Below are 23540 nucleotides of genomic sequence, written 5' to 3'. Positions count from 1 at the left end.
TGATTTGGAGCAAGACCCTTATCTTCTCTGAGCTTTGGTTTCCCAGTCTGAAAAATGGTGATTAAGTTACCTGTCTCACAGGGTTAAATGCATAGCACAACATGTAAGAGAGAATAAATGTTAGCTCTCTCTCCACATAGTCTTTGTAAATAGATATAAAAATTCCTGCTGGAAAATCAAACTCCAGAAAACAGAAACATCAAAACTCCACATGGGAGAGAAGTTTCTAAGTTCAGAAAAAACAGAATGAATTGTACGGAAAAGGAAAAATTTGACCACATTAAAACACACACACAATTTAAAAGCCAAGAACAATCTGGAAAAAAGATATTCACATCAAATACAATGAAATTAATCTGTACTAAATAAATATCTCATATAATAGAAATAAAATAAGAGAATGCCTATCCAGGAGTCTACCAGAATCATCCAAACAACTGGATTGTTGAATCCACAGGAATTTTTATGATGAACATTCATTTTTCAAATCCAGCATTGGGATTAGTTTCAAAAGATCCTTTCAAAAATGTAACATAGCAGAATAAACAAACAAATAAAGAAATTATTTATTTTAGAACAGCAAACATACACCAACAGCAATAAAATCAAGGAAAGGACCTAACACCATACTATAATCTTTGAAAAATGGTGACCATAAAGCAGATATTTCCAAGAATCTTCAGGGCTAGATTCAGTGCATTTTGTGAAGCTGCCAGCTCCAAACTTAACACAAGGAGAAGTGGTGATACTATGAATAAACAAAATTCTGAAAAATCTCTGTAAAACTCCCAAATTTAGAGGAAAAGAGATGCAGATGGCATGTAAACAGATCAGAGAACTGGAAATGCCCATAATACTCTACCTTCCCCACGCACCCTCCTGTCATATAAGAAAAATATAACTTGTAACATTCTGGTATATTTCTGCAAAAAGAAAGAAAGCCTTTCCTATAGCAGGAAAGGCTATAGACCATAAAAAAGTAGCTATCAGGCTAAGTATGTCCAGCCATTACATAAGTATGAGAAGGAGAAGATAGGCTAAAAACTGTCATGTGAAGCCTCACACACACCCATGGGGCCAGAAGAAAAGTAGGGAGTGAGGAATGGAAATACCTTCTGGTGAAATACAAACAGGGGGAGGCACAAATAGGGCTGACTCAAGGAAACCTGATGAGGAAGTCTTTACAGGGAAGATCCAAAGTTCAGAGCTTCTCCCTCACCTTCCAAGATAACAGGTACAGACCAACCAGGTAGTTTGACCAGTAATTCAAGACATTTAATAAACTACAGGAAAGAGGGCTGAGGCCAGATCCTCCAGTACGGCTGCCACAGCCACAGATAATCCTGCTACCTCACCATCTCATCCCCACTGCCCCTACAGATAGGTGACAAACAGAGACACTGGATGATATTCAGCCCTCAAAACAGCATGACAGGAAGGAAAACAAACTCATTTCTGACTGGGTGGGAGAAAAGGCAAGGAAAATTCACCAGCACCATAAAAAAGCAAACCGGCCCAGACAGAATTAGCCAGGCTAAGCTTGAGCAAGGTAAAGAGATTGGTCTGGCAAATCCACAAACGCAGTCCCAAAAAAAGGGCAGAGAGAAGAGGGAGAGGAGAAGGCAATAAATGTAAGACAGATGAAGAAAAACAAAACCAAAAGTCAGAAGAAAGCCCTCTAAAAACATTTGACACTGCTGAGAAACTTAATAAGAATATGAAATAAACAAAACAAGCATAAAATAATGGGGTGATATGGGAGGTTGAAGAACTAAAACAACAAAATAAGAATCAAAACACAATCTTAACAGATACATTTTATATATGTGTGTGTGTATATGTGTACATATACAACATTATAATAGAGGGACAAGTGGTTAACAAGTGAAACATAGTTGTGGTATCACCTATTGAAGAAAATTAGAAATATTTTTACCCTAAAATATGACATTTTGACATTCTGGACTGATTGAAGAAGCGTCAAGTTCTCTCTGACCTTCCCCCTACCACCACCACCATCTACTCTCCCAAAATACGTGAAGTTTCTTCTGCCTGAGATCCAGACTCACCTTGGAGAACAACTGTACTTTTTGTCCCCTCTCAGTAAGACCATGACCACACCAGGACAGACTCCTTAAGAAGATAATGTCCAGTCCCTCAGACTCATTTAAATTCAAAAGAGAACTATACCAGTTATTCTCTGTCCCCATCCACTCATCCTCCCTAGTAATCCTTTATTGCCTCTCTTCAGGATTCCTCTCTTCCCCTCCCATAACCCATTTTACCAGAAAGGCATATAAACTCCTGAACCCCACTGGGGAGGGTAATCCTCATTTTCTGAGGGTTTCCATGTATACATATTACCTAATTTGATAGTTTTCCTTTTATTAATCAGCTTTATTGTGAGTTGATTTTTCAGCAAAACTTCCAAGGATGAGGGGGAAGTTTTACCTTTGTCCCGACATTACCAAATCTTAAATGACCAGTGGGTCACAGCAGCCCAAAGCCACAAAATATGGGTAGAATGTAAACACAACAAATCTAAAATGACTATCAGACGTAACTTGCTATGGTCTGAATCTTCCCCCAAAACTCAGAGTTGAAACTTAATCCCCATTGTGGTGGTATTAAAAGGTGAAGCCTTTGAGGAAGTGATTAAGTAATGAAAGCTCTGCCCTCACAAACAGATGAATGTCTTATAAAAGGACTCAAGGGAAGTGCCTTAGGCCCTTTGCTCCTCTGTTCATCTACCATGTAAGGACAGCTAGATGGTGCCATCTATGAGGAACAAGCCCTCGTCCCACAATGAACCTGCCAGCACCTATATCTTGAACTTCCCAGCCTCCAGAACTGTAAGAAATAAATGTCTGTTCTTTGTAAATTACCCAGTCACAGGTATTTTGTCAAAGCAGCACAAACAGACTAAGACGCTACTCCATGTCAGAAAATCTCAAATTTCATGAGACAAAAGGCATTGACAAGTGTTATTTCAATTATATGTAACCGACTCAATGAACTCCTACATGTTTTTTAATAATCCTCTCCCTTAACTAACTACTTGACCCTTTGAGTTATTTAACAGAAATGATGGATTCAAACACCTGGCCTCAAGTGATCCTCCCACATAGCCCTCCCAAAGTGCTGGGATTATAGGTATGAGCCACCATGCCCAGCCCAAAATGATGGATTTTCTGTACGATTCTGAAGGCTCCTGAAATGATGGATTTTCTATACGATTCTGAAGGCTCCTGGGCAGATTTTCTGATGCCAAGATTCACTATCCCCTACAACCTGTCCCCAACGCATGTAGCCCCTTGTGAGATATACCATGACCTGCCCCGAGGCATGTGGCCTTCCTTTAAAAGCCTATGACATCCCTTAGTCAAGAAAGGGATTTGGGGCAGCTTCACCTATTCTCCTGACACCTGTCATATTGAAAAATTCCTTTCTTCAGCTGGGCAAGGTGGCTCATGCCTATAATCCTAGCACTCTGGGAGGCCAAGGCAGGAGGATTGCTTGAGCTCAGGAGTTCAAGACCAGCCTGAGCAAGAACAAGATCCCATCTCTAATAAAAATAGAAAAAAATTAGCCAGGCAACTAAAAATAGAAAAAAATAGCCAGGTGTGATGGCACGTGCCTGTAGTCTCACCTACTCAGGACACTGAGACAGGAGAATTGCTTGAGCCTAGGAGTTTGAGGTTGCTGTGAACTAGGCTGATGCTAGCACTCTAGCCCAGATAACAGAGCAAGACTCTATCTCAAAATTTAAAAAAAAAAATTCCTTTCTTCCTTGGAATTCTCATTTTCTCAATAATTAAATTTTTGTGCGATGAACAACTGGGCCTAGACTGAAACCCTCCTGCTGTTTCAACAACATATATAGACTGAAAATAGAATCTGAAAGGCAAAGGTAGAAAGAATAAGCAAAGGGCTTATGAGCAGTCCAAGAGGGCTTTCCCAGAACATAAAATGAGCAGTTTTTATATTATTGTATAATTTTTTGCCATTTTAAAGGAAAGGCAAGTTTTTATTTCGAGTATGAGAATTGACAGGTGAAATATATCCACCACTAAATATTTAGGAATGTCATATAATATGCTATTATATATATATAATATATATAAAATATATTGTATGCTATTTTTCTTATTTACAAGTCAACCCAAATAATATAGGGTTTTTTCTGTTTTCTAGTAAAGCCATATGTTTTCCAGTGATGCAAAATGAGGACCAATATTTAATAAATTCTTCAACTGACTTCAAGGTATATGCATATGAAGTAAAAAGCTTTTCTCTAAGAAATATAACCATTGAACATATTTATTGTCATACCTTGTTTGAATTCCATATTATGCAGCACCAGACTTAATAAATACATTTTTTCACTGGTTGTGCCCTTTAGGTGGTGAAATAGCTAAATTCCAGGAATATAAAATTACTCTAAAATTACTCCGGGTTAGCTCAGGCTGGAATGTTCTGGGTTACATTCTACTGTACACCTATATGTTTTCAGTGGTTGTGTTTGGGAGGTGGCACTAAATCATTCTTTCTCTTTTCTACAGGTCCATGTGTTTTAAACATGCCTTTGTGAACATGATTAGTTTTATAACAAAAGTATACACATTTTGATGTGCGGAATATTAAAAGTGAGGAAAAGACAAAGTAAAAATCATCTCCTACATTATTTCAAGTTTAATCCCTTCTGTAAAAAATTTAAGACATGCCCTAAAATTTAAAATATCTATGCATATATTTTAAAGGTCTAAAAACGTGACAAATGGCTTTGCAAAGCACTCAGTTCAACTGAATTACAATAAATCTCTAAATACAAATAAACATTTTGAGCAATTATCTCCCCACAATATAGCCAGAATGAGGCTGCATGCAGTCCAGGGCATAGTGCATCCTTTAACCTTAGCCCCTGCCTTAGCCAATCCACATACACACCTGAGGGCACACTCTCAAATCACTGCTTGCCTCTCCTGTCAGTTCTAAAGCAGCACCCCAGAGAGGTTCTAGGAGAGAAAGTGAAACCAAAAGCAAGATGCATATTTACAGTGTTTTGCCCCCCCCCAAAACCTATTTCACTCTCTCATTAATGCTATATAACTGGGTTAGAGGTGACCCCTTTATCTACCAGCACCATGTTGTTTACTTCTTCAAGCAGGATAGCCATTAACTTAAAGCCCACAGATACCAAACTCAAATTTTTACACCAATTTCTTTAAACATAGCCCAAGTAAGCATATTTTTAGCCATTTAGAGTGTGCCTGCTTTGTTTGCAAACCCCTAAAAACTGCACCCAACATCTGTTAGCCATAGAAAAAACAAACCCTGGGACTGCAAAAGACTACAAATTGTTGTCACCCTTTAGCTCTGACCCAGACTCCTTACCTTGTTTCCAAGCAACCTAGACGCAGAAGCCCCACTCTGATTCTCCTCTCCCCAAGGAGTTCTCCTGCCCTCTACCCGTGCTGGTTCATGGCAGTGTCACTATCTGGAAGGTCTCCTGCTGTAAGGGACATGCCCCTTGTTTGCAATCCTGTGAAAGCACCACCCAAATAAACTTACTGCCATCTACTGTTCTACTGCCTTCTCATAGTCATGTCTTTTTCCATGATCAGCTCCAAAATCCTCAAATTCAAAACAGTCAATTATTCACTGATATTCCTCTGGAGATCCACCCCTCCCCACTCTTAGTCTTAGTGGTAATAAGAGGACAACCCAACTTCCCACAGATGTAACTCAGACCCAAGCTTAATCACATTCTACTGGTGGCAGTGATTGGTTCAGAGATGGGTCAACCAGTGTCAATGAGTTGGAAAGAGATTTTTGCTGAGCCTTCTAACAGGAAGACAGATTCTCTTTTATACAAACTTAAATCTGACAAGTAAGATTTAGAGCTGCTGTAGCCATTATGTAACCGGGAGGAAATAGCCTGTCCAAGGAAATGGAAGCAAGGATGAAAAGAAAGAAACCAGATCTAATCACAGTGAAGGCCCAAATGATGTTAGCCAGTCAACTTCCTATTCTTGCTTAAGCCAACTGTCAGCTGCAACCAAAGGAATCCTCAGTTTTACCAAAGGAAAGGTTGGAAAGAGAACAGAAGCACATCCAAATCCACATGGAAAGGCAGATTTGTGGCAGCTGCAGAAATTAGGAGGCTTTGGTTTTTGATGCTAACATGTCTTTAAGTCCTGAGTTGTGTATTACCAGGTAAGCCCAAAATATAAATACCAGCTTTATGGTCAAGAAAAGTAACTTTTAAAATGAGAGAAAAGAAGTGAAAAATGTTAGTACAAGATAAAAATGGAAGAAAGAACTAGACAGTAGTGTGGTGGTGATAGTCTCTAATAAAGTATTTCCTTTTTTCTTTTCCTTTTTTTCCCCAAATGGTCTGACTTTGAATCTAATGAAGTACTAAAGAGTCTTTTTTTCCATAAACAACAAATTCGTTACGAAAAAAAGGCAGTAAGTCAACATGGCTACAAAGCACAAATTATGCAATGAGAAACAAAGTTCTAAGAAACAAAATAGGCACATCATAATCCAAACAACATAATTTTTAAAATAAAATCGCATTCAAGTTAATTTTTCAGTAAAATATTATGAAAAGTGTTTTGTTCATCAGATCAAAATTTCATCCTGTGTCCTCAAAGACCTCCCTCTTTATAAAACCTTTTCCCCTTCAGCTATGGCCTGAGTTGCTCCTACCCTTCAAGGCCAAACTTCTTCACAAAGCAGCTTTCCTTTGGGATTTCTGTTTCTTCTCTACAGATTCCTCAATTCCAGGGCAACTGGACCAATGTTCTTACCCTTCTATTAAAACTGCTCCCTCGGCAGGGCACAGTGGCTCACACCTGTAATCCTAGCACTCTGGGAGGCTGAGGTGGGTGGGTCGCTCAAGGTCAGGAGTTTGAGACCAGCCTGAGCAAGAGTGAGACCCCATCTCTACTAAAAAATAGAAAGAAATTAGCTGGACAACTAAAAATATATAGAAAAAATTAGCCGGGCATGGTGGCGCATGCCTGTAGTCCCAGCTACTTGGGAGGCTGAGGCAGGAGGGCTGCCTGAGCCAGGAGTTTGAGGTTGCTGTGAGCTAGGCTGATGCCACGGCACTCTAGCCCGGGCAACACAGTGAGACTCTGTCTCAAAAAAAAAAAAAACTGGTCCCTCTACAATCACCAATGACTTCCAAGTGGCCAAATCCAATATTTTCTTTTCAATGCTCCTCTAGTTGCTTAACCTCTGACATTCCAGACTCCCTCACTGCCTCTTGAAACACTCTCTTCCCTCCATTTCCAAGACACCATTCTCTCCTGTCTCTCCATTTATATCTCTGAATCTGTGTTCATTCCTCTTCTCATCCCTACCCTTAAATTTGTCATTCTCAACAAATACAGTCATAGATAGTAGTCTTGAAGAGTACTACATCCTTCTCCATTAAAGATCAGCTGGTAGGTAAAAAAGATAGTTTTGCCTTACTGAGGGCTTTACACTACAAGTAAAAGAGTCAATTTAGTAGCCTGAAAATAGACAGCTTTTTTTAAAGGCAAAGTTGTTTTCTTTAAAAAAGTGCTCCAAAGTCTGAAAAGTAATCTTCTCAAGAGGAGCAAACTATCCCAGAAGGAACGTGAATGGCTCAACTTTGAGGCAATGAAAGTTTTATACTAAAGACAAAAAAATTGCTATTTATAGGAAACTAGGATTACTAATATCTGTGTTAAAGTGGATAAAAATAAGTACTGGAATGAAAAAGGAAACAGCACACTCACACTCTCCTTTACTCTCCTCCCCTCACACACACACACACACACACACACATACACATTCACTCAGCCTACAGGAAGCTGCTGTATCCCCAGGGCTCCAGCATAACTTTGTACATATTCATCTCTATTATGATTTACCTAATTATATTACAGTTAATTTCAATCTTTATCACCACCCTAGGTGAGCTGCTTGAGAACAAGAACTGTCTCTTATTCATCTTTCTTCTCTAAGAAGTTAACACAGTACCTAGGCACTCAGAAGATTCTCAGTAAATATGAAGCAGATGGATGGATGGATAGATGGAAGGGCAGAGAAAGAGATGATGCAAGGGAAGAATAATACACCAGACTTGCTTCAGTCCCTGAAAAGTTCCCATGTACCTCCAACAAATCAACAATTCCTTCTCAGTGTCCCTGTCACAAACTTGAAAGATTTTTACATATTATAAGGTTCATCAACTTGGCACAGCCCTACACAGCAAATGTGGGGTAACTGAGGATGTAACTAACTATAGGGACTCTAAATCAGACTATGAGTAAAGGAAATTCTAGCTCAAATATCTTGACACTACACAGACTACATGAAGTATCTTATTTTATTAAGTTAAGGGCATGCAGCTGTTGACCTTAAAAAGATAACATTTTTTTCTTCACCTTACAACTGGCTTTCTGTCAATCAATATTAATGTTGTCCTTTTTTCAAATACTGTTTTGAAATGGCAAGTTTATCTTAACTAGGTAAAATACCATGTTAACAACCATTGGAAGATCTAGTTAACACAATGAAACAAAAGCAAAGGAAAATCTAGCAGAAATATCATTTTGTTCTGTTTTTCAAAAAAAGTAGAGTTTAAATCACCAAACCAAATAAATTCCACCAACTTTACTAATATATTTTTAAATCCATTCAAGTCCACCTTTTCAAAACTGATTTAGCATATTTCCAAACTATAACTTGTTTGTTCACAAGGTGCTACTCACTAAATTTTGCAAGGATTAATTTGTCAAAAGCATAAAAAGCAAATATAAACGAATATATTTTAAAAACCCAGTCTCGCTTGAGCCAAAAGTTCAAGGTGAGCTATGAGACTGTCACTTCACTCCAACCTGGGCAATAAAGTAAGATCCTATCTGAAAAATAAATAACTAAAAAATAAAATAAAAACCCAGAGTCATGTGTTCCTTCTAAAAAGCAGCTCATATTTAAATGTTTTAAAACTGGAAACTTTTTTTTAACTTCAAATACATCTCTCTCTGAAAAAAAAAAAAAATTGCCCAATACAGCCATTAATACTGCACTTTGGGGATGGGGGGGGCAGGTTTTAAAAAAAGTTTTTACAGGCCGGGCACTCTGGGAGGCCGAGATGGGAGGATCACTCGAGGTCAGGAGTTCCAGACCAGCCTAACCAAGAGCCAGATCCTGTCTCTACTAAAAAATAGAAAGAAATTAGCCAGACAACTAAAAATATATACAAAAAATTAGCTGAGCATGGTGGCACATGCCTGTAGTCTCTGCTACTCAGGAGGCTGAGGCAGAAGGATCGCCTGAGACCCAGGAGTTTGAGGTTGCTGTGAGCTAGGCTGACGCCACGGCACTGTAGCCTGGGCAACAGAGTGAGACTCTGTCTCAAAAAAAAAAAAAATTTTTTTTTTACAAACCAAAGCACCAACCAAAAAAATTAACCTGAAAAAGCAAACATATGGCTCAGAATTTATTCAACATATTCCCCATAATCTATGAAGAATCAAATTTATGCACTTTAGCTAAACCAAGTTACACTTCTTTCTGATAGGAAAGTTTTTTTCTAAATTGGGAAGGAGGTAAATTCATTCACAGCCCAAAGAGGGAGGCAGTTTAGTGTGGCTAACACCACATCTTTCTGGATGCAGAGAGGCTGGGTTAGAATCCCTCCTCCAACATTTACTAGGTATATCTTGGGCAAGTTTTTCAACTAAAGAGCACTTAGGACACTGCCTCGTATAGAACATGCATTTTGCAGATGCAGGGCTACAGCCTCTAGATCTCTACAACTTGACATTACCTGGAATATTGTCAGACACTTAAGCATTATACAAGGTATCCTTGTAACAAAAACATTTGTATCCCTTTAACATTTTTAAATTAAAAACAGAAAAAGAAAGAAATAAATTCAGAATCTCAGGTCCACTTCCAGAATCTGCGTTTTTATCATGATCCCTTATGATTTGAATGCAACTTAAAAGTCTGAGAAGCATAGTGAGAAAGCACTTTTATATTATATTCTATGGGATGTTACCTACTATAATTAATTGTTTTTAAAAACTACTCTGTTACTTTTCTGCAACTTGAAGAAGTTACATTTATTTTTAATAAAAGGCAAAGCATTAATTACCCGGGATCAAAATTCCTCCATTAGTGATTTCTTACTACACCTTATTCAAAGGCAACGCCAAGGCCCAAAGTTGTAGAGGACTGCCATCTAGTGGTAGTTCATTTTGATGCAAATACAAAATATGGGACACCTCTTCTCCCTTTTTTGCCTTTTCCCTACTTTAAAAAACATTTGCTTAAAATAGTGCCGGGTTTTGGTTTTGCTTAATTCCTTTTTTGAGGAAAAAGGACATGATTACTGAACTTAATAATTACATAATAAGCTATATGAAATACAGAAAAAGGTAGAAAACAAGGATTTTTTTAGGTTTCCTTTTGTAAACACAGATGAACTCCAGGGAAATTTTCAAATTTAAAGAATGACTGGCTCACCTCTGGAAAGGTACACACTAAACACACTCTAAAGACATTAGGCTTAGAAAATGGGCTTTCTTTTGAAATGTGCATGTCTTGGGGGTGACTTTTACTTTCTTCTTCCTAAATTCTGTACTCTTTACAATTTATTTATACAGTATTCAAGAGAGAAAACTACTTTCATATTGTGGTAAAAATATTTTAAAAGTGTCTGACTTAATAATTCAACTCCTCCACTCCATCCTAAGGAAATGAGAATTGTAGACAAAAATTTTTGTACAGATGTTCACTTCAGCAAACAAAACTTAATAGCTTCATAATAACCCACTGAATCAATGCATCAAAATGCACTTATTCTCCTCTACCACACATTTAGATGACTTCTAATCCCTATATATTACAAAAAAAAAATACAAATATGTATATACAGAAGGAAGGAAGGGAGGACAAGAAGAAGGAGGAAATAAATATATAGCAACTTGATATGACTTTTCCATATTTTGGATCATTTCCTAATATACGTTCCCATAAATCATATTATAGCATCTAAGAACATTTTTATAGTTCTTAATAGCTAACCTATTTTATGAAGAGTATAGTATCCTTTCACATGGCCACAAGCAATGCATGATGGTATAGATTATACCATCACCACTGTACCTGTACCATCAGGTTTTATCCTATAGCTAATTTTTAACAGCTTTATTAAGATATAATTCACAGACTATAAAGTTCACCCCTTTAAAGTATGCAACCCAACTGTTTTTAGTGTATTCACAGAGCTATGCAACCACCACCATAACCCAATTTTAGAACATTTTTATCATCCCAAAAAGAAACTCTGTACCCATTAGCAGTAACTCACTATTTTTACCCCCAAGTCTCCAATATGGCTAATTTTTGCTAACTGACCACCTTATGATTTTTCCATGCTTTCTTGTAGATATCTATGCAGGAAATCCAAATATATATACTTCTTTGACTTACTTTTACATGGCTGTTCAGAGGGCCTGCAAATAGAAGTAGCCCTGAAAAGCTGTGTTTTAAGAGGGAGATTTGCTTCTGCAGAGAAAATCTACATTGATGAAGCCAGGTTTTCTCTGAGGCCTTCCCCTAATCTGCATCTAGAAAAGACACTTTCAAAGGTCAGAAAGAAACATTTACCACCTATTTTCTCTCCGAAGGCTACTACCAATGAGGTTTCATCTACATAACAAGACCACCTTTGCTAGCCAGGTCTCCTCTTCTCCCGCCTCCCATAACCTGTTTTTCAGGATCCAAGCCCATATGTAACCTCAAGACGGTATACAAGTTTTGCACTTCATTGGGGGTTAGGGTAATCACTCCGTGGTTCTCCCCTGTGTGCACACTAATAAATTTGTATGCCTTTTCTCTTATTAATCTCCTTTTGTGAGTTGATTTTTCAGTGAACTTTCACAGAACAAAGGGGAAGTTTTCCCTTGGCCCCTATACCTTAATGACATTACATAAATTGTTTCAAACCCATGAAATAGAACGATTCCTTCTCTGCTATTCAGATATTTGTTTCAAATTGTGAAATGTCTTGCTTCTGTAAAAACAAAATAAAAATCTCAGGGCTCCCCCCAACCCCAACTCCTTATGCAAAAGAAAAGGTAAAGGCCTCAGGTACCTGAGAAAAACTGGCCCCATTCATTAAGGAAATTCCTTGCTGACCTCCCATAAGAAAGGACAGGCAAATTGTAACCATGTGTAGCACCTAAAACTAAATCCTGTTCAATTCCACACTAATAATGAGTTACAAGTTTATCTTCAGAGGTAACAGAACTGGAAATAAGACAGAATCAGACATTCTTCCACCTACTCAGGAACATCTACATAATTGATGCTTCCTTCACTTTCTCTTTCTCTTATAATACTCCCCTTTTTTATGTAAAATGTAAATTTCCTGGGCCTCACAAGAATGTAACAATTTTGCCTCATCAGCTTCTCCTACCCCTTTTTCTTTCTCTCTATATGCCTTTAAATGCTGAAGGGTCCAACTTCCTCTTTGGAAAAAAATAGCCACATCTTGTCTGTGATTTGTGTTTTTCCCAGGTGCATCCTCAACTTTCGCTTAACAAACCTCCCATTGACTGAGTTTTTTTGCCTTAGTCATTTACTTGGGTCAATACTTCTTAACCATAGGAAATATCAGAATGGCCTCTTGTTCTTTCACAAGGTACTTTTTAAAAGGAAAGGCATAAATTAAGAGCTAAGAGAAGAAAAGTATCAGATAAGCACAATGTTATCCATTCTTTTCAAAACTAGTAGCAACTATCATCTCTAAGGGTGGAAAAACATCTTTACCTCACCCATCCTAGCTTCATGGTTGAGGCCCCTATAAAAGACAGATTAACAGGAGAAAAACATATGCATTTATTTAATATAGGTTTTATGTGACACAGGAGCCTCTATAAGGAAATAAAGACCCAAAGAAACAGTGAAATCTATGTATTTTTATTTTAGGTTTGATGAAGGGTGGATAGTTGGGAAGAAATGTGATAAGGCAAAAAGTATGATCTAATGATAAACTGGTGGAACTTAGTAAGGCCTGTTAGTTCAAATTCTTCTCTGTAACCCTTCATCTTCAGAGATAAGGATACTCCTCTCTTCCAGGTATAGGCAGGGCACCTCTCACATCAGGGTCTTACAACCTGCTTCAGGGGAAAGTCAAAAAATCCTTCCTAGGTTTTATGACCTGCTTAGGGAAGAAAGGTAGGAGAAAGGTCAGAGTAACCTTTCTGATTCTACAGTTTTCCTCAGTATGTCAAGTTGCCATATTTTACGGTAGCCTGTCCTGAACCCCATTACTTTGGAAGTTTATTACTAAATCCCTCAAAAATGTTACACAAAAGAAATTTTTTTATTTTAATTGGACTAATTTGATCTGATAATAAAATTTAAAGTGCAATGCAATCTATATAAGATAACATTTGGCATGTAATCTAAAGTATTATCATAATGCTATCAAAAAATGCTTTTATTTAGCCAAAGCACTTTTCTCTCATATCAATTTTTTGGACTCCAAGTGTATAGAATTTAGTAACTTGCTGTTTGGGGATTTGGGAGGGGAAAGTGAATTAAAAATAACTAATTAAACAAAGATGATCTAGGCCTCCTAATCAGGTCAGATATATTTTTAAAGAATAGCAAAAATCAGATCTAAAAACTGAAGGTGGGAGGAAATACTTCATCAGCAGATTCTCATCTAAATCATGGCTCTCTCTGTCCTCTTTTCACCTAACTCTAGACATCTCCATATCACTCAAATAACCTAACCATTCCTGTTACTCCAGTCAAGCAATTATCCATTCGAGCCAAGTGTTTTGTTTCACATCACCTTAGTTACACAAAACATTTATTTGCACATCACCACCAAAAATATCCATGATGCTATTGGTATGGCCAAATTCATCTATTCCTTGTCTTTATCTCTATGTATGAAAAACTTGAGTTCATACAAATAGATTAAACTTCCAAAATAAAGTTTTCTCTTGTCACTAAGGAAAAATCTAATGTAGGTAGCCTCTTTAATGCAGTAGTTAAACAATAAACTCATAAAAATATGAGTCCAGAAAGAGCTAAAATTTAGAAAATCCTTAATTCTGTGTTCTGCACGTGGCACATGAGCACACATACATACACACACAAAGTCACAAAATCACACGGGTAAGTGTCACCACCTGGCTTCCTGTTCTCAATCCAGCACTTCTAGCTCGTCTACCACCCTGTCATGGTGCAGTGAGAGAAGCTGGGTTTGTAAATAAGAATTTTCCTACACCAACAGCAACAGTGTACACAAGCAAGCACTGAACTCTGGTGATTCTGGAAGCTCTGGGACTGGGTGGGCACAATGCAGGTAGCATTTTTGCATATTAGAAAAAACCCCAACGTGGGAGGAAATCAGCTTTATTGAGCCAGTACTTGGTAAAGGTGATACCTTTGTGAAATTAAGAAAAGGCACCCCTTCCTCTGGGTAGATTTACTCCAAGCCAGACAGCACGGCTTGACAAGCAGGATCAAGTCTGTATTTCAGCCCCCACTCACCCCCTCTTCTGGCTCCCCTTGTGCAGAAACAACCCATACAACCCTATGCAGCAGCCCTGGAGGAAGGTGGTGAAAGACACAGGCCCAGCTACAAATAATGATAATAATTAGTCACTCTTCCATAATTGCTACTCTGGAGCCACATAGCTGGTGGTCGTAAAGATTCTTAATTCTCTCCGTAGATAACATCACCTTTTCAAAACCTAAATGTAAGTTCTGAGGTATCTTCCAGGCCCCAAGTGCCAGTAGATTGGCTGATCCACCCAGACTAGCAGCCCATACCAAGAAACTGAGTCAACTGGAATTGTGACCCCAGGAACTGAAGCAATATAAGAAAGATGATTTCTAAACTCCTATAATTTTGCCCCAAACCTAGCCAATTAGCAAACCCAACTGCGCAATCCTTTGCCCACCAAACTATCCTTAAAAACCCTCTCTCCCAAATTCTCCGAGAGGCAGATTTGAGAAATTCCTTCCGTCTCCCTGATTAGCACCCTGCAGAATTAAACTCTTTCCCCGCAATCCCGACTGTCTCAGTGTATTGGCTCTTCTCTGTGCAGTGGGCAATGCAACCCAGTTGTGTGGTAAAAGTAGGGTGGAGAGTTTTCTTTTTTTATTATTTTGCTTGGGTTTGGATACAAAGGTTTCAACAAAGTATCCATTTTAACTCTGTCTGAGATTCAAATCAAGTAATCCTCCATTTTTATATGACCAAATATTCTAAATGTGTCACTTGAAATAGCATGTTCATGATTAAAAGCAAACTACCTTTTACACCACCAAATGATCCATAAGTCATATTGCAGGCTGTTCTCTGAAGATTATGCTCATACATCAATTTGATCTGATATTGGTTCCCATGTTCCACATTACCCAAGGTTCCTGAGGAGAAAAAAATAAAAGGATTACTTTCCACTTCTTTACATTAAAAAACATTTATTTGTTCTCATCCCCTATACCAATTTCTAGTAATTCAATTTCAGTGAAATTTAAAATGACAAAACACTAAAATATTACTTATTATGACCAATTAGCATACCGATGACACAGAAAGCCAGCACAGTTAAATCAATTTACGTCTCAGCTAGATAACACCATTAGATGAAATATGACTACACTGGGGGACATTTTATTATCTATTTCTATTAGATGGATTATGTCTGAGTAAGGAGTAATTATTTAAATAACAACAAAATCCTCTAATTTCAGTTCTGAAATAAAAGAGGTTAAGTTCTTTGCATTTATAAACACTAATAGAGCAAAGAAATAACTAAAAATGTCTAAGAAAAAAATTCCCAACACTTTCAAGCAATTAATTTTCCTGCCCCAACTCTCAAAATACTCAAGCCCCTAGTTATATTCTAATTTAATGAAAGGATTTTCTAAGCTTCCCTAAGCAAGTAAATAGGAGAATGTGTTTTATTTGAAGTCTGTCAAGAAGAATCTCCTTCAAAACACAGAAAAATACTCTCTCTGCATTTAGTAGATTGTATGTGCTACAATCACTTTCTAGTTCTTTCCAAATGAGAAAAGAATCTTTGTTCATATTTTATTCTTTAGTGTTTGGCTTTTGAGAGTACTTGGCTGTGATCAGGCAAGAATATTATGGTTAAAAGAGGCAACAGAAAGAAAAAGACTCGGAAAGCAACTTCTTCCATAAAGAAGCATCTTTGTCATTCATTCATTCATTCAAAATGCAAATGTTAAAGAAAATTTTAAATTATCAAAAGCAAATGAAATAGCCCTCAAACTAGTTAATATTCATTCATTAAAACAAATATACATGTATATATGTATATATTTATATAAGAGCATTTCTTTGTTTGGGATTTTTTTGTCCAGAAGAATTTACCAACATATGCTGAGGTTGTAACCTGTGCCCTGTTTTTCAGTGGCCCATTCTGAAATTTTCCTGCCCATTTCTTGCCATATTCTTAATGAAGAAATACTGACTTTTACCTCCTTCTTTCCCCCAAGCACTCCCATGCACAAGTTTCCCCTATCTAATTACATGCTTGGTTAGAAGTTCCAGAAACTGAGTCTTGAAACAATCCAGACCTCCACCAGGAGATTACCTCCAGGCCACAGTTAATCTACAGATAAACAGCCTTGGAGATAACAGCCAGCCCATTCATCAGGCAGAGCAATAATTCAATATCAAGACAAGTCACACTGACCAGCACCTCCTTGCCACTCCTACATGCCCTTCATACCAAATTCCCTTTTTAAACCCCTACTCTCAGGCCAAGACTTCAAAATGGTTTCTTTGAGGCATGAGCCTTGGCCATTTCCCCATTGCTAGCTCTGGAATAAAGTCATTTTCCTTTCATTACATCTCATCCTTGTTATTGGCTTTTGCAAGCAGCGAGCAGCTGAGCCTGTGCTCAATTACCAAGTTGTAAGAATATATTTTTATCTCCATTTTAGAATTGGAGCACCTTAAGTTAAAAAAAAATTTAAGAAATTTTCCAAAATCACATGGATGGTAAAGGACACAGTATTCAAACCAGATATTTACAACCAGGCAATATGTATCATAGCGCCTGGTTGTCTACCATTTAATAAATTTCAGGGAACTTGGTTCTCCCTCCACCCCCAGTATAGATGATAACAGTGTCCATAGATATTGTCAATGACAATTTTTCAAAAGAAAACAGCATTAAGAAGGCCGGGCGCGGTGGCTCACGCCTGTAATCCTAGCTCTGGGAGGCCGAGGCGGGTGGATCGCTCGAGGTCAGGAGTTCGAGACCAGCCTGAGCAAGAGTGAGACCCCGTCTCTACTAAAAATAGAAAGAAATTATCTGGCCAACTAAAAAATATATATACAAAAAAAATTAGCCGGGCATGGTGGCTCATGCCTGTAGTCCCAGCTACTAGGGAGGCTGAGGCAGGAGGATCCCTTAAGCCCAGGAGTCTGAGGTTGCTGTGAGCTAGGCTGATGCCACGGCACTCACTCTAGCCCGGGCAACAAAGTGACACTCTGTCTCAAAAAAAAAAAAAAAAAAAAAAGAAAACAGCATTAAGAATATGCAATTTCCACTGAAGGGTACCAGAATGTTACCCCAGAATAGGCCTCTTTGGCATAAGGACTATTTTGAGCTAAAAGACATAGAGAATCAGAAGGAAAAGCTCTAAAAACAGGGTACAAGTTTTTCTTTTGTAAAGGAAATTTACATTTATAAAAGAAATCTCCATTTATAAAGATAACTCACTGCTACTACTATAGTGGGGAAAAGAAAGAAGAAAGAAAAGAAAAGAAAAAAAAGAAAGAAAGAAAGAAGATAACTCACTTTATAGTACCAGGTAGAGAAGGACTCTTAACTCTTGTCAATGGAGAAGGCTTCAACTTAAATCAACGTAACAAACTTCACTAAAAAACCCTTGTTTACTATACTTTTTTTGGTCATGTTCTCATAACTTGCCTTCCCTGCCCAGAAACCCAAAACCAATTTTCCTTTGTTCAGCCTAAAATGGCCTTCAAGCCCAAATTCCAACTGCCCCTTAGAGTCACTCATCACTGAATGCTCCCAACTGCACATGTGCAACATACATGTCAATAAATTTCTGGCTCACGCCTGTAATCCTAACACTCAAATAGGCCGAGGCGGGAGGATCTCTTGAGGACAGGAGTTCAAGACCAGCCTCAGCAAGAGCAAGACCCTATCTCTACTAAAAATAGAAAGAAATTAGCCAGGAAACTAAAATAGAAAAATTAGCCGAGCATGGTGGCATACACCTGTAGTCCCACCTACTGGGAAGGCTAAGGCAGAAGGGTTGATTGACCCAGGAGTTTGAGGTTGCTGGGAGCTAGGCTGACACCATGGTACTCTAGCCTGGGAAACAGAGTGAGACTGTGTCTCAAAAAATAATAATAAAATAAAATAGATTTGCTTTTCTCTTATTACTCTGTCTTTAGCCAGTCTAATTTACAGCTGGAAAAGCTAAGATGAATAAAGGAAAAGATTTTTTTTCCTCCTTTATACCACCTTCACCTCTCTCATCCTGGCCTTCCCTCCTCCTTTGAAAGGTGGAGGGTTGTGTTAAATTAAATGAAATGTGGCCTAAGGATGCCTCTGTACCTTGAGTTCCTACAAACTCAACTGCAAAACTCACCTGCAAAACCAACTGTAACCTAATTTAGTATGTAAACAAATTGAAAGCCTAACTTAGGAGTAGTCTCAGCCAATCATAGCAGCTGAGCTTCAGCTAATCATAGGCAGCCAACTGATCAGACCATGTTCAAATAAGGCAAATGCTGACCTATAACCAATCAAACTGTTCCTGTACTTCGCTTCCATTTTCTGTCCACAAATGCTGCCTGCCCCCGTTGAGGAGCAGAGCTCTCTGAACCTCTGCTGGTTCTGAGGGCTACCCAATTCCCAAGTGGAGTCATTCTTTGCTCAATTAAACTCCTTTAAATTTAATTTGTCTGAAGTTTTTCTTTTAACAGGTAAAAGAAGTAAAACTAAAAGGGGAGAATGTCTTGGAGGAGAATCATTTCTACTCAGTTCAATGCCGCTTCGAAACTGGTCAACAATAATTTCACATATCATTAGAATAAAAAGCAAAGAGAAAGACTCAAATTTGCCAGCTTATCCTGACAGGAGATGAAGGCTTCCTGGAATCTAAATGGTAGTAAAATTAGTGAGGTGCCAAGAAACTGAGAGGCAATCATGGCCAAACCAGCCACATGGGGGAAAAAATAAAACAAAACAAAACAAAACAAAAACCTATGGCATTAATCTAAGGAGAGTTCTACCCTCCAAGACATCAAAAAAAGAAGCTCCAGGAGGCACCTGGTCTATCCCTACAGAAATTACAAATTTCATTCTGCATGCACCTACAACCAGATTAATCCCTCTGAATAAAGAAAGCACTTATACAGGCCTGCTACCCAAAAGGCAGGCAGAAACATCAGGAACTCACATTAGAGAACACAAGAGTCAACAGTCAATATTTAAACAAATTTGGTGTGAAATGACACTAGGATTTGTGTTCTATAAAAACTCTAAATGTACTGGTAAATTTTAAATTTCAGGTAATAGCACTTTAAAACGTAATAATGTAACTATGGTGAACAAAGATACTCTGTCTTCCTTAGAAAACTGCCTTGGACTGAAGTATTTGAAAATCTGAAATTTCTGACCCTTTTTTTCCATACAAAAGCAACAAGGACATAATATTAAAATTATTTACATAGGTTTTGCCCTTAGATATACAGACTGAATATAGTAAGTATGTATGATTATAGTCTACCTAGATCTAAAGTTAATATAAAGTATCATCAATTAGAAAGTGCATCAATATTAAAAGATTTATGCTATTGGCCTTCTTTAGACCAAAAAATTCTCTGGAAAATCAAAGGTCATCTTGACAAGTTTTCAGTTCAATTTTAGATAACTTCTGAGCTAAGGATGTTAAATAAATTCAAATTCATTATAAAGTAAAGGTGCATTGTGTTAAATAACCAAATTAGATTACACAAGCCTGTCAAAAGTAAAGAACCACATCTTTTTTTCCCTCCTCATGGCAACCATTAATATTCTATAAATATGTCAGATAAGCATAAGTAATTGCTTGTTGAGAAGTACACTTTTGGAAAAGAATATTAAAAATCAGTATGGCTTAAGCTCACACATCTGTAACCATTTACTCAGAAACGGAAGCCCATCAGAAAGGAATCTGAGATGCCATGTGATGTTTTCTCTTTACCAGAGTATGATAACATAGGCTAACTTCAGGTCAGCAAGACCCTGTTGTTTCTTTATATTAAGCGTACATTTGATGACATACCACTCACCCAAAGGAAGTTAGCATTTCCTTAGTAACCTCTCACTATTCAGGGTTGTTTGGTATGTCCAGGAGACTGACTTTAGAAAGTCTTCCCTAGTTCACCTCAAATTTTTCTTAGAAGCACATAGGCTATAAAAGAAAACAAAAAATACTTGGGGAGGGGGCAGTCGAGGGAAAGGATGTCAAGTTCAGCTCACGTGTTTATCTACTGATGCCAGTGGGTTTACTTAAACTAGAAAATGCTTGTGCTTCCCCTGTTACAGTAAAAGCTAGGTAAAAGTTCAGTCTGGAACCTCAAGAAACATATTCAAGAGAACAAAAACATTAACTTCCCATGATTCTCAATTTAAGCCAAGCCAGGAAAAATACACAAATTGTCAGCCTACGAAATCGTAAGAGGCTGAAGAAATGAGAGACAGAAGGGAAGTGAGGTGGGGCAAAAGGGAATGTAGTTTGGACAACTCCTAGTCCCCAGAGAATACAAAGCTTTTAAATGAATGAAAAGAATAAAAGGGCAATAAAATCACCATTCCCGTGGCAAATAATTTTCATTTTCAACACTTATTTGAACGATACCATTGTTCCATAAACAAATTTTCACCAAACATGCCAGTTACTTTCAGCAGGCTTTTTTGATAAACACACATTTTATCACTGGTCTGTGCTCTAAGCCCCAGTGGAACTCTAGAAGCTTCTGTCTTTCTGGGCCATGGTTCAAACAGGACCAGGGAAGGCCAGGTACGTATAATCTAATTTCTAATTTCTCAGACACCCCTCTCTGCCCTGCTTAGAGTCCCCACCCCGCCCATGGAGCCTCCAGAAAGAACTAATTCCCCAAGAAATATTTAGAGTAACTGTAACTGTGGATAAGTTCTCTTCCCCCATGGCCTGTGTGACCCAGTTAGTAAAATATCACTCACAGTTAACAGGCTTATAATCAAAACCAGAAGAACAACTAGATCCATGCAATAAAGTAGTATATATCACAGCATCTCCATTTATTCTGGAATACTGAATGTGTGCCCTATCACTAGGAGGAGCAACATGAAACCATGTTCTTTCACCATGAAACCAATGAGAGTGTACTTCAGCAGGCCTCTGATATAAACAGTGGAAAATAAAATGACAGTGGTAACAGAGAAGGGGACGAAAACAGCACATGGTGAAGGATAAAAAAGAGAGCCACTGGCAATTGCCTCAGTACTACTGAGAAATGTAGTTCAGTAGCTCAGTAGCTCTCATTCATTTACCAAGTATTATATTTACTGGATGTCTACCACATACCATATGCCAGGTTACCAAACCTGCCTTGAAAATCTAAAAGATCTTCACCCCAACAAGAGACTGCCTAAGAATATCCAACTCAGTGGCAATAAATATGCACCATTAAATAAATTAAAAGCAAAAGACAAAGAAAGCCCAAATCAAGAGAGTAAGTCTGAGAAATCCAAATCCTAGAAGTTAATATTTATAGCAAACTCCAAAGGAGAGTATTTTTTATATAAGGAATAGCCCCAAAGACACTTAGCTTTATCATATCCATAAAAAATTTTCCCAGTATTGACATACATAAAAGTAACTCTCAACTTGAACTAAAACTTATCTAATAACTGAAATAAAAACATTTTAAGTCATCTTTTAAATTTAATAAGGGCCAAAATGCTGAAACCAAACCACAATTAACTACTATACTTGTACCCACAGAACCCTGTCGGAGAATGAAACCAGACTAAACCTCAAAATAAGTGCCTTGAGGCCTGACTGAGTGAAGACAACCAAAAGCCAAGAAATTGAAACTGTAAAGAGAAAACATTTGAGGCTCACCAAAGAAATGTACTTCAAACCACTATGACTCAGCATCTAATCAATTTTGTTGTTACTATAGAACATCTTTTAAGATTTGAGTTTCCTAAGCACCCAGAATTGCCCTCTATTAGTTTACAGGCAATCCTGCACACAAGTCCTGGGAAGCAGGAGATTATGAGGAATCTTCTTCTTGAAGTATATGTATAAATGGAAACACCAGAGCAAAAAAATGTAATAGCCTAAGTATCTGAAAGAATAAATGAATGATGGAAAAATGCTAACCAAGACAAGAAAACTTCAACTGGATGTTTTGTGTTCTCTATCAAGTCAGCATTAGGGAGTATCTATTCTTATGTAGTATTAAGAAGTCCACTTTGTAATATAAATGCTCCATTCGAAAAAAACAAAAATTTTCTTACCTGAGACAGAGTAGACACAAAGTTTTCTAGAATGCAACACAGCCAAATGCAGCATTTCAGTACCTCTGGAAAATGGAGAAAGTTTTAACAGTTTTTAAATATTAGTTTCAAATGTAAGCAAAAAGTTGTAAAATAATTTCAAAAAGATCTTATAACCACAGCCACTGTAAGTAAACAAAACAATCTATTAGTCAACATTCTAAACTGAAAAATAAATATAACAATAAACAGCCAATTTGACAATCCCAGAGACTCAGTACTCTGCCTTAAGGAGCTGGCTTCAGATTGAAGCCAATGGAGCCTGCAAGAAAGAGTCAGATCTGAGGCCCCTTCATGAGAGCAATTTCTTTCAATAAAGAAATCCAAGTTCTGGTCCTGGCTTTCTACCTAATATACCTGTGACTTTAAGCAAGTTGCTTGATCTCCCTGAGCCTGTTTCTCCTTCTGGAAAATAAGAGGTTTCAATTAAATGAAATAAAATAATGTGAAAGCACCTTATAAAGTATGAAGCACCACAAAATGCTAATCGCTATTAGTAAATAGCATATATCACGTCCAGCTCTGAAATGTTATTAAAAGTATTAAAAATATTTCAGTTTGAACTAAATCTCAAATAGAAATAAGCTACCAATATCACCAGTACACTTCCCAGTCCATATCATGGTTTCTACAAATTTCCACGGCACTCTAGCTCCGGGCAACAGAATGAGACTCTGTCTCAAAAAAAAAAAAAGAAAAAAAAGAACAGAAACAGCAGCTATGGCACAGTCTAGGGATCCTAAATTCAGTCTTCAAGGGTCAAGCCAGTGGTTGCTAATGAGTACAAGGTATAAATGGCTGTGATTAACCGGAGACTGGGGCCAGACCAAAGGAGGTGGCTACTACTTGGTTCTGGGCTTGTGGCCAGATGCCCACATTTTTCAAGAAAAGCCAGAAAGCAGGGATTTTATGTGAAAT

The 23540-nt window shown here is 37.7% G+C and overlaps 1 protein-coding gene across 2 annotated transcripts in view; it reads right to left on the bottom strand.

Annotated features, from left to right (window-relative positions):
• The window catches only part of BBS9 (Bardet-Biedl syndrome 9), a 405454-nt gene that overhangs the window by 361724 nt on the left and 20190 nt on the right, over positions 1-23540 (bottom strand). For both annotated transcript variants that reach the window (XM_045564593.1, XM_045564594.1), the window contains exons 4-5: positions 22584-22648; positions 15334-15447 (exon numbers count right to left, since the gene is read on the bottom strand). In XM_045564593.1, the coding sequence (XP_045420549.1) occupies positions 15334-15447; positions 22584-22648 (179 nt within the window). The remainder of the gene's footprint in view (positions 1-15333; positions 15448-22583; positions 22649-23540) is intronic.

Source organism: Lemur catta, chromosome 11 (assembly GCF_020740605.2).
Source record: "Lemur catta isolate mLemCat1 chromosome 11, mLemCat1.pri, whole genome shotgun sequence".
Classification (NCBI taxonomy): domain Eukaryota; kingdom Metazoa; phylum Chordata; class Mammalia; order Primates; family Lemuridae; genus Lemur; species Lemur catta.
Note: the sequence above shows the minus strand (reverse complement) of the source record. Positions and strands in the feature narration are given on the sequence as shown.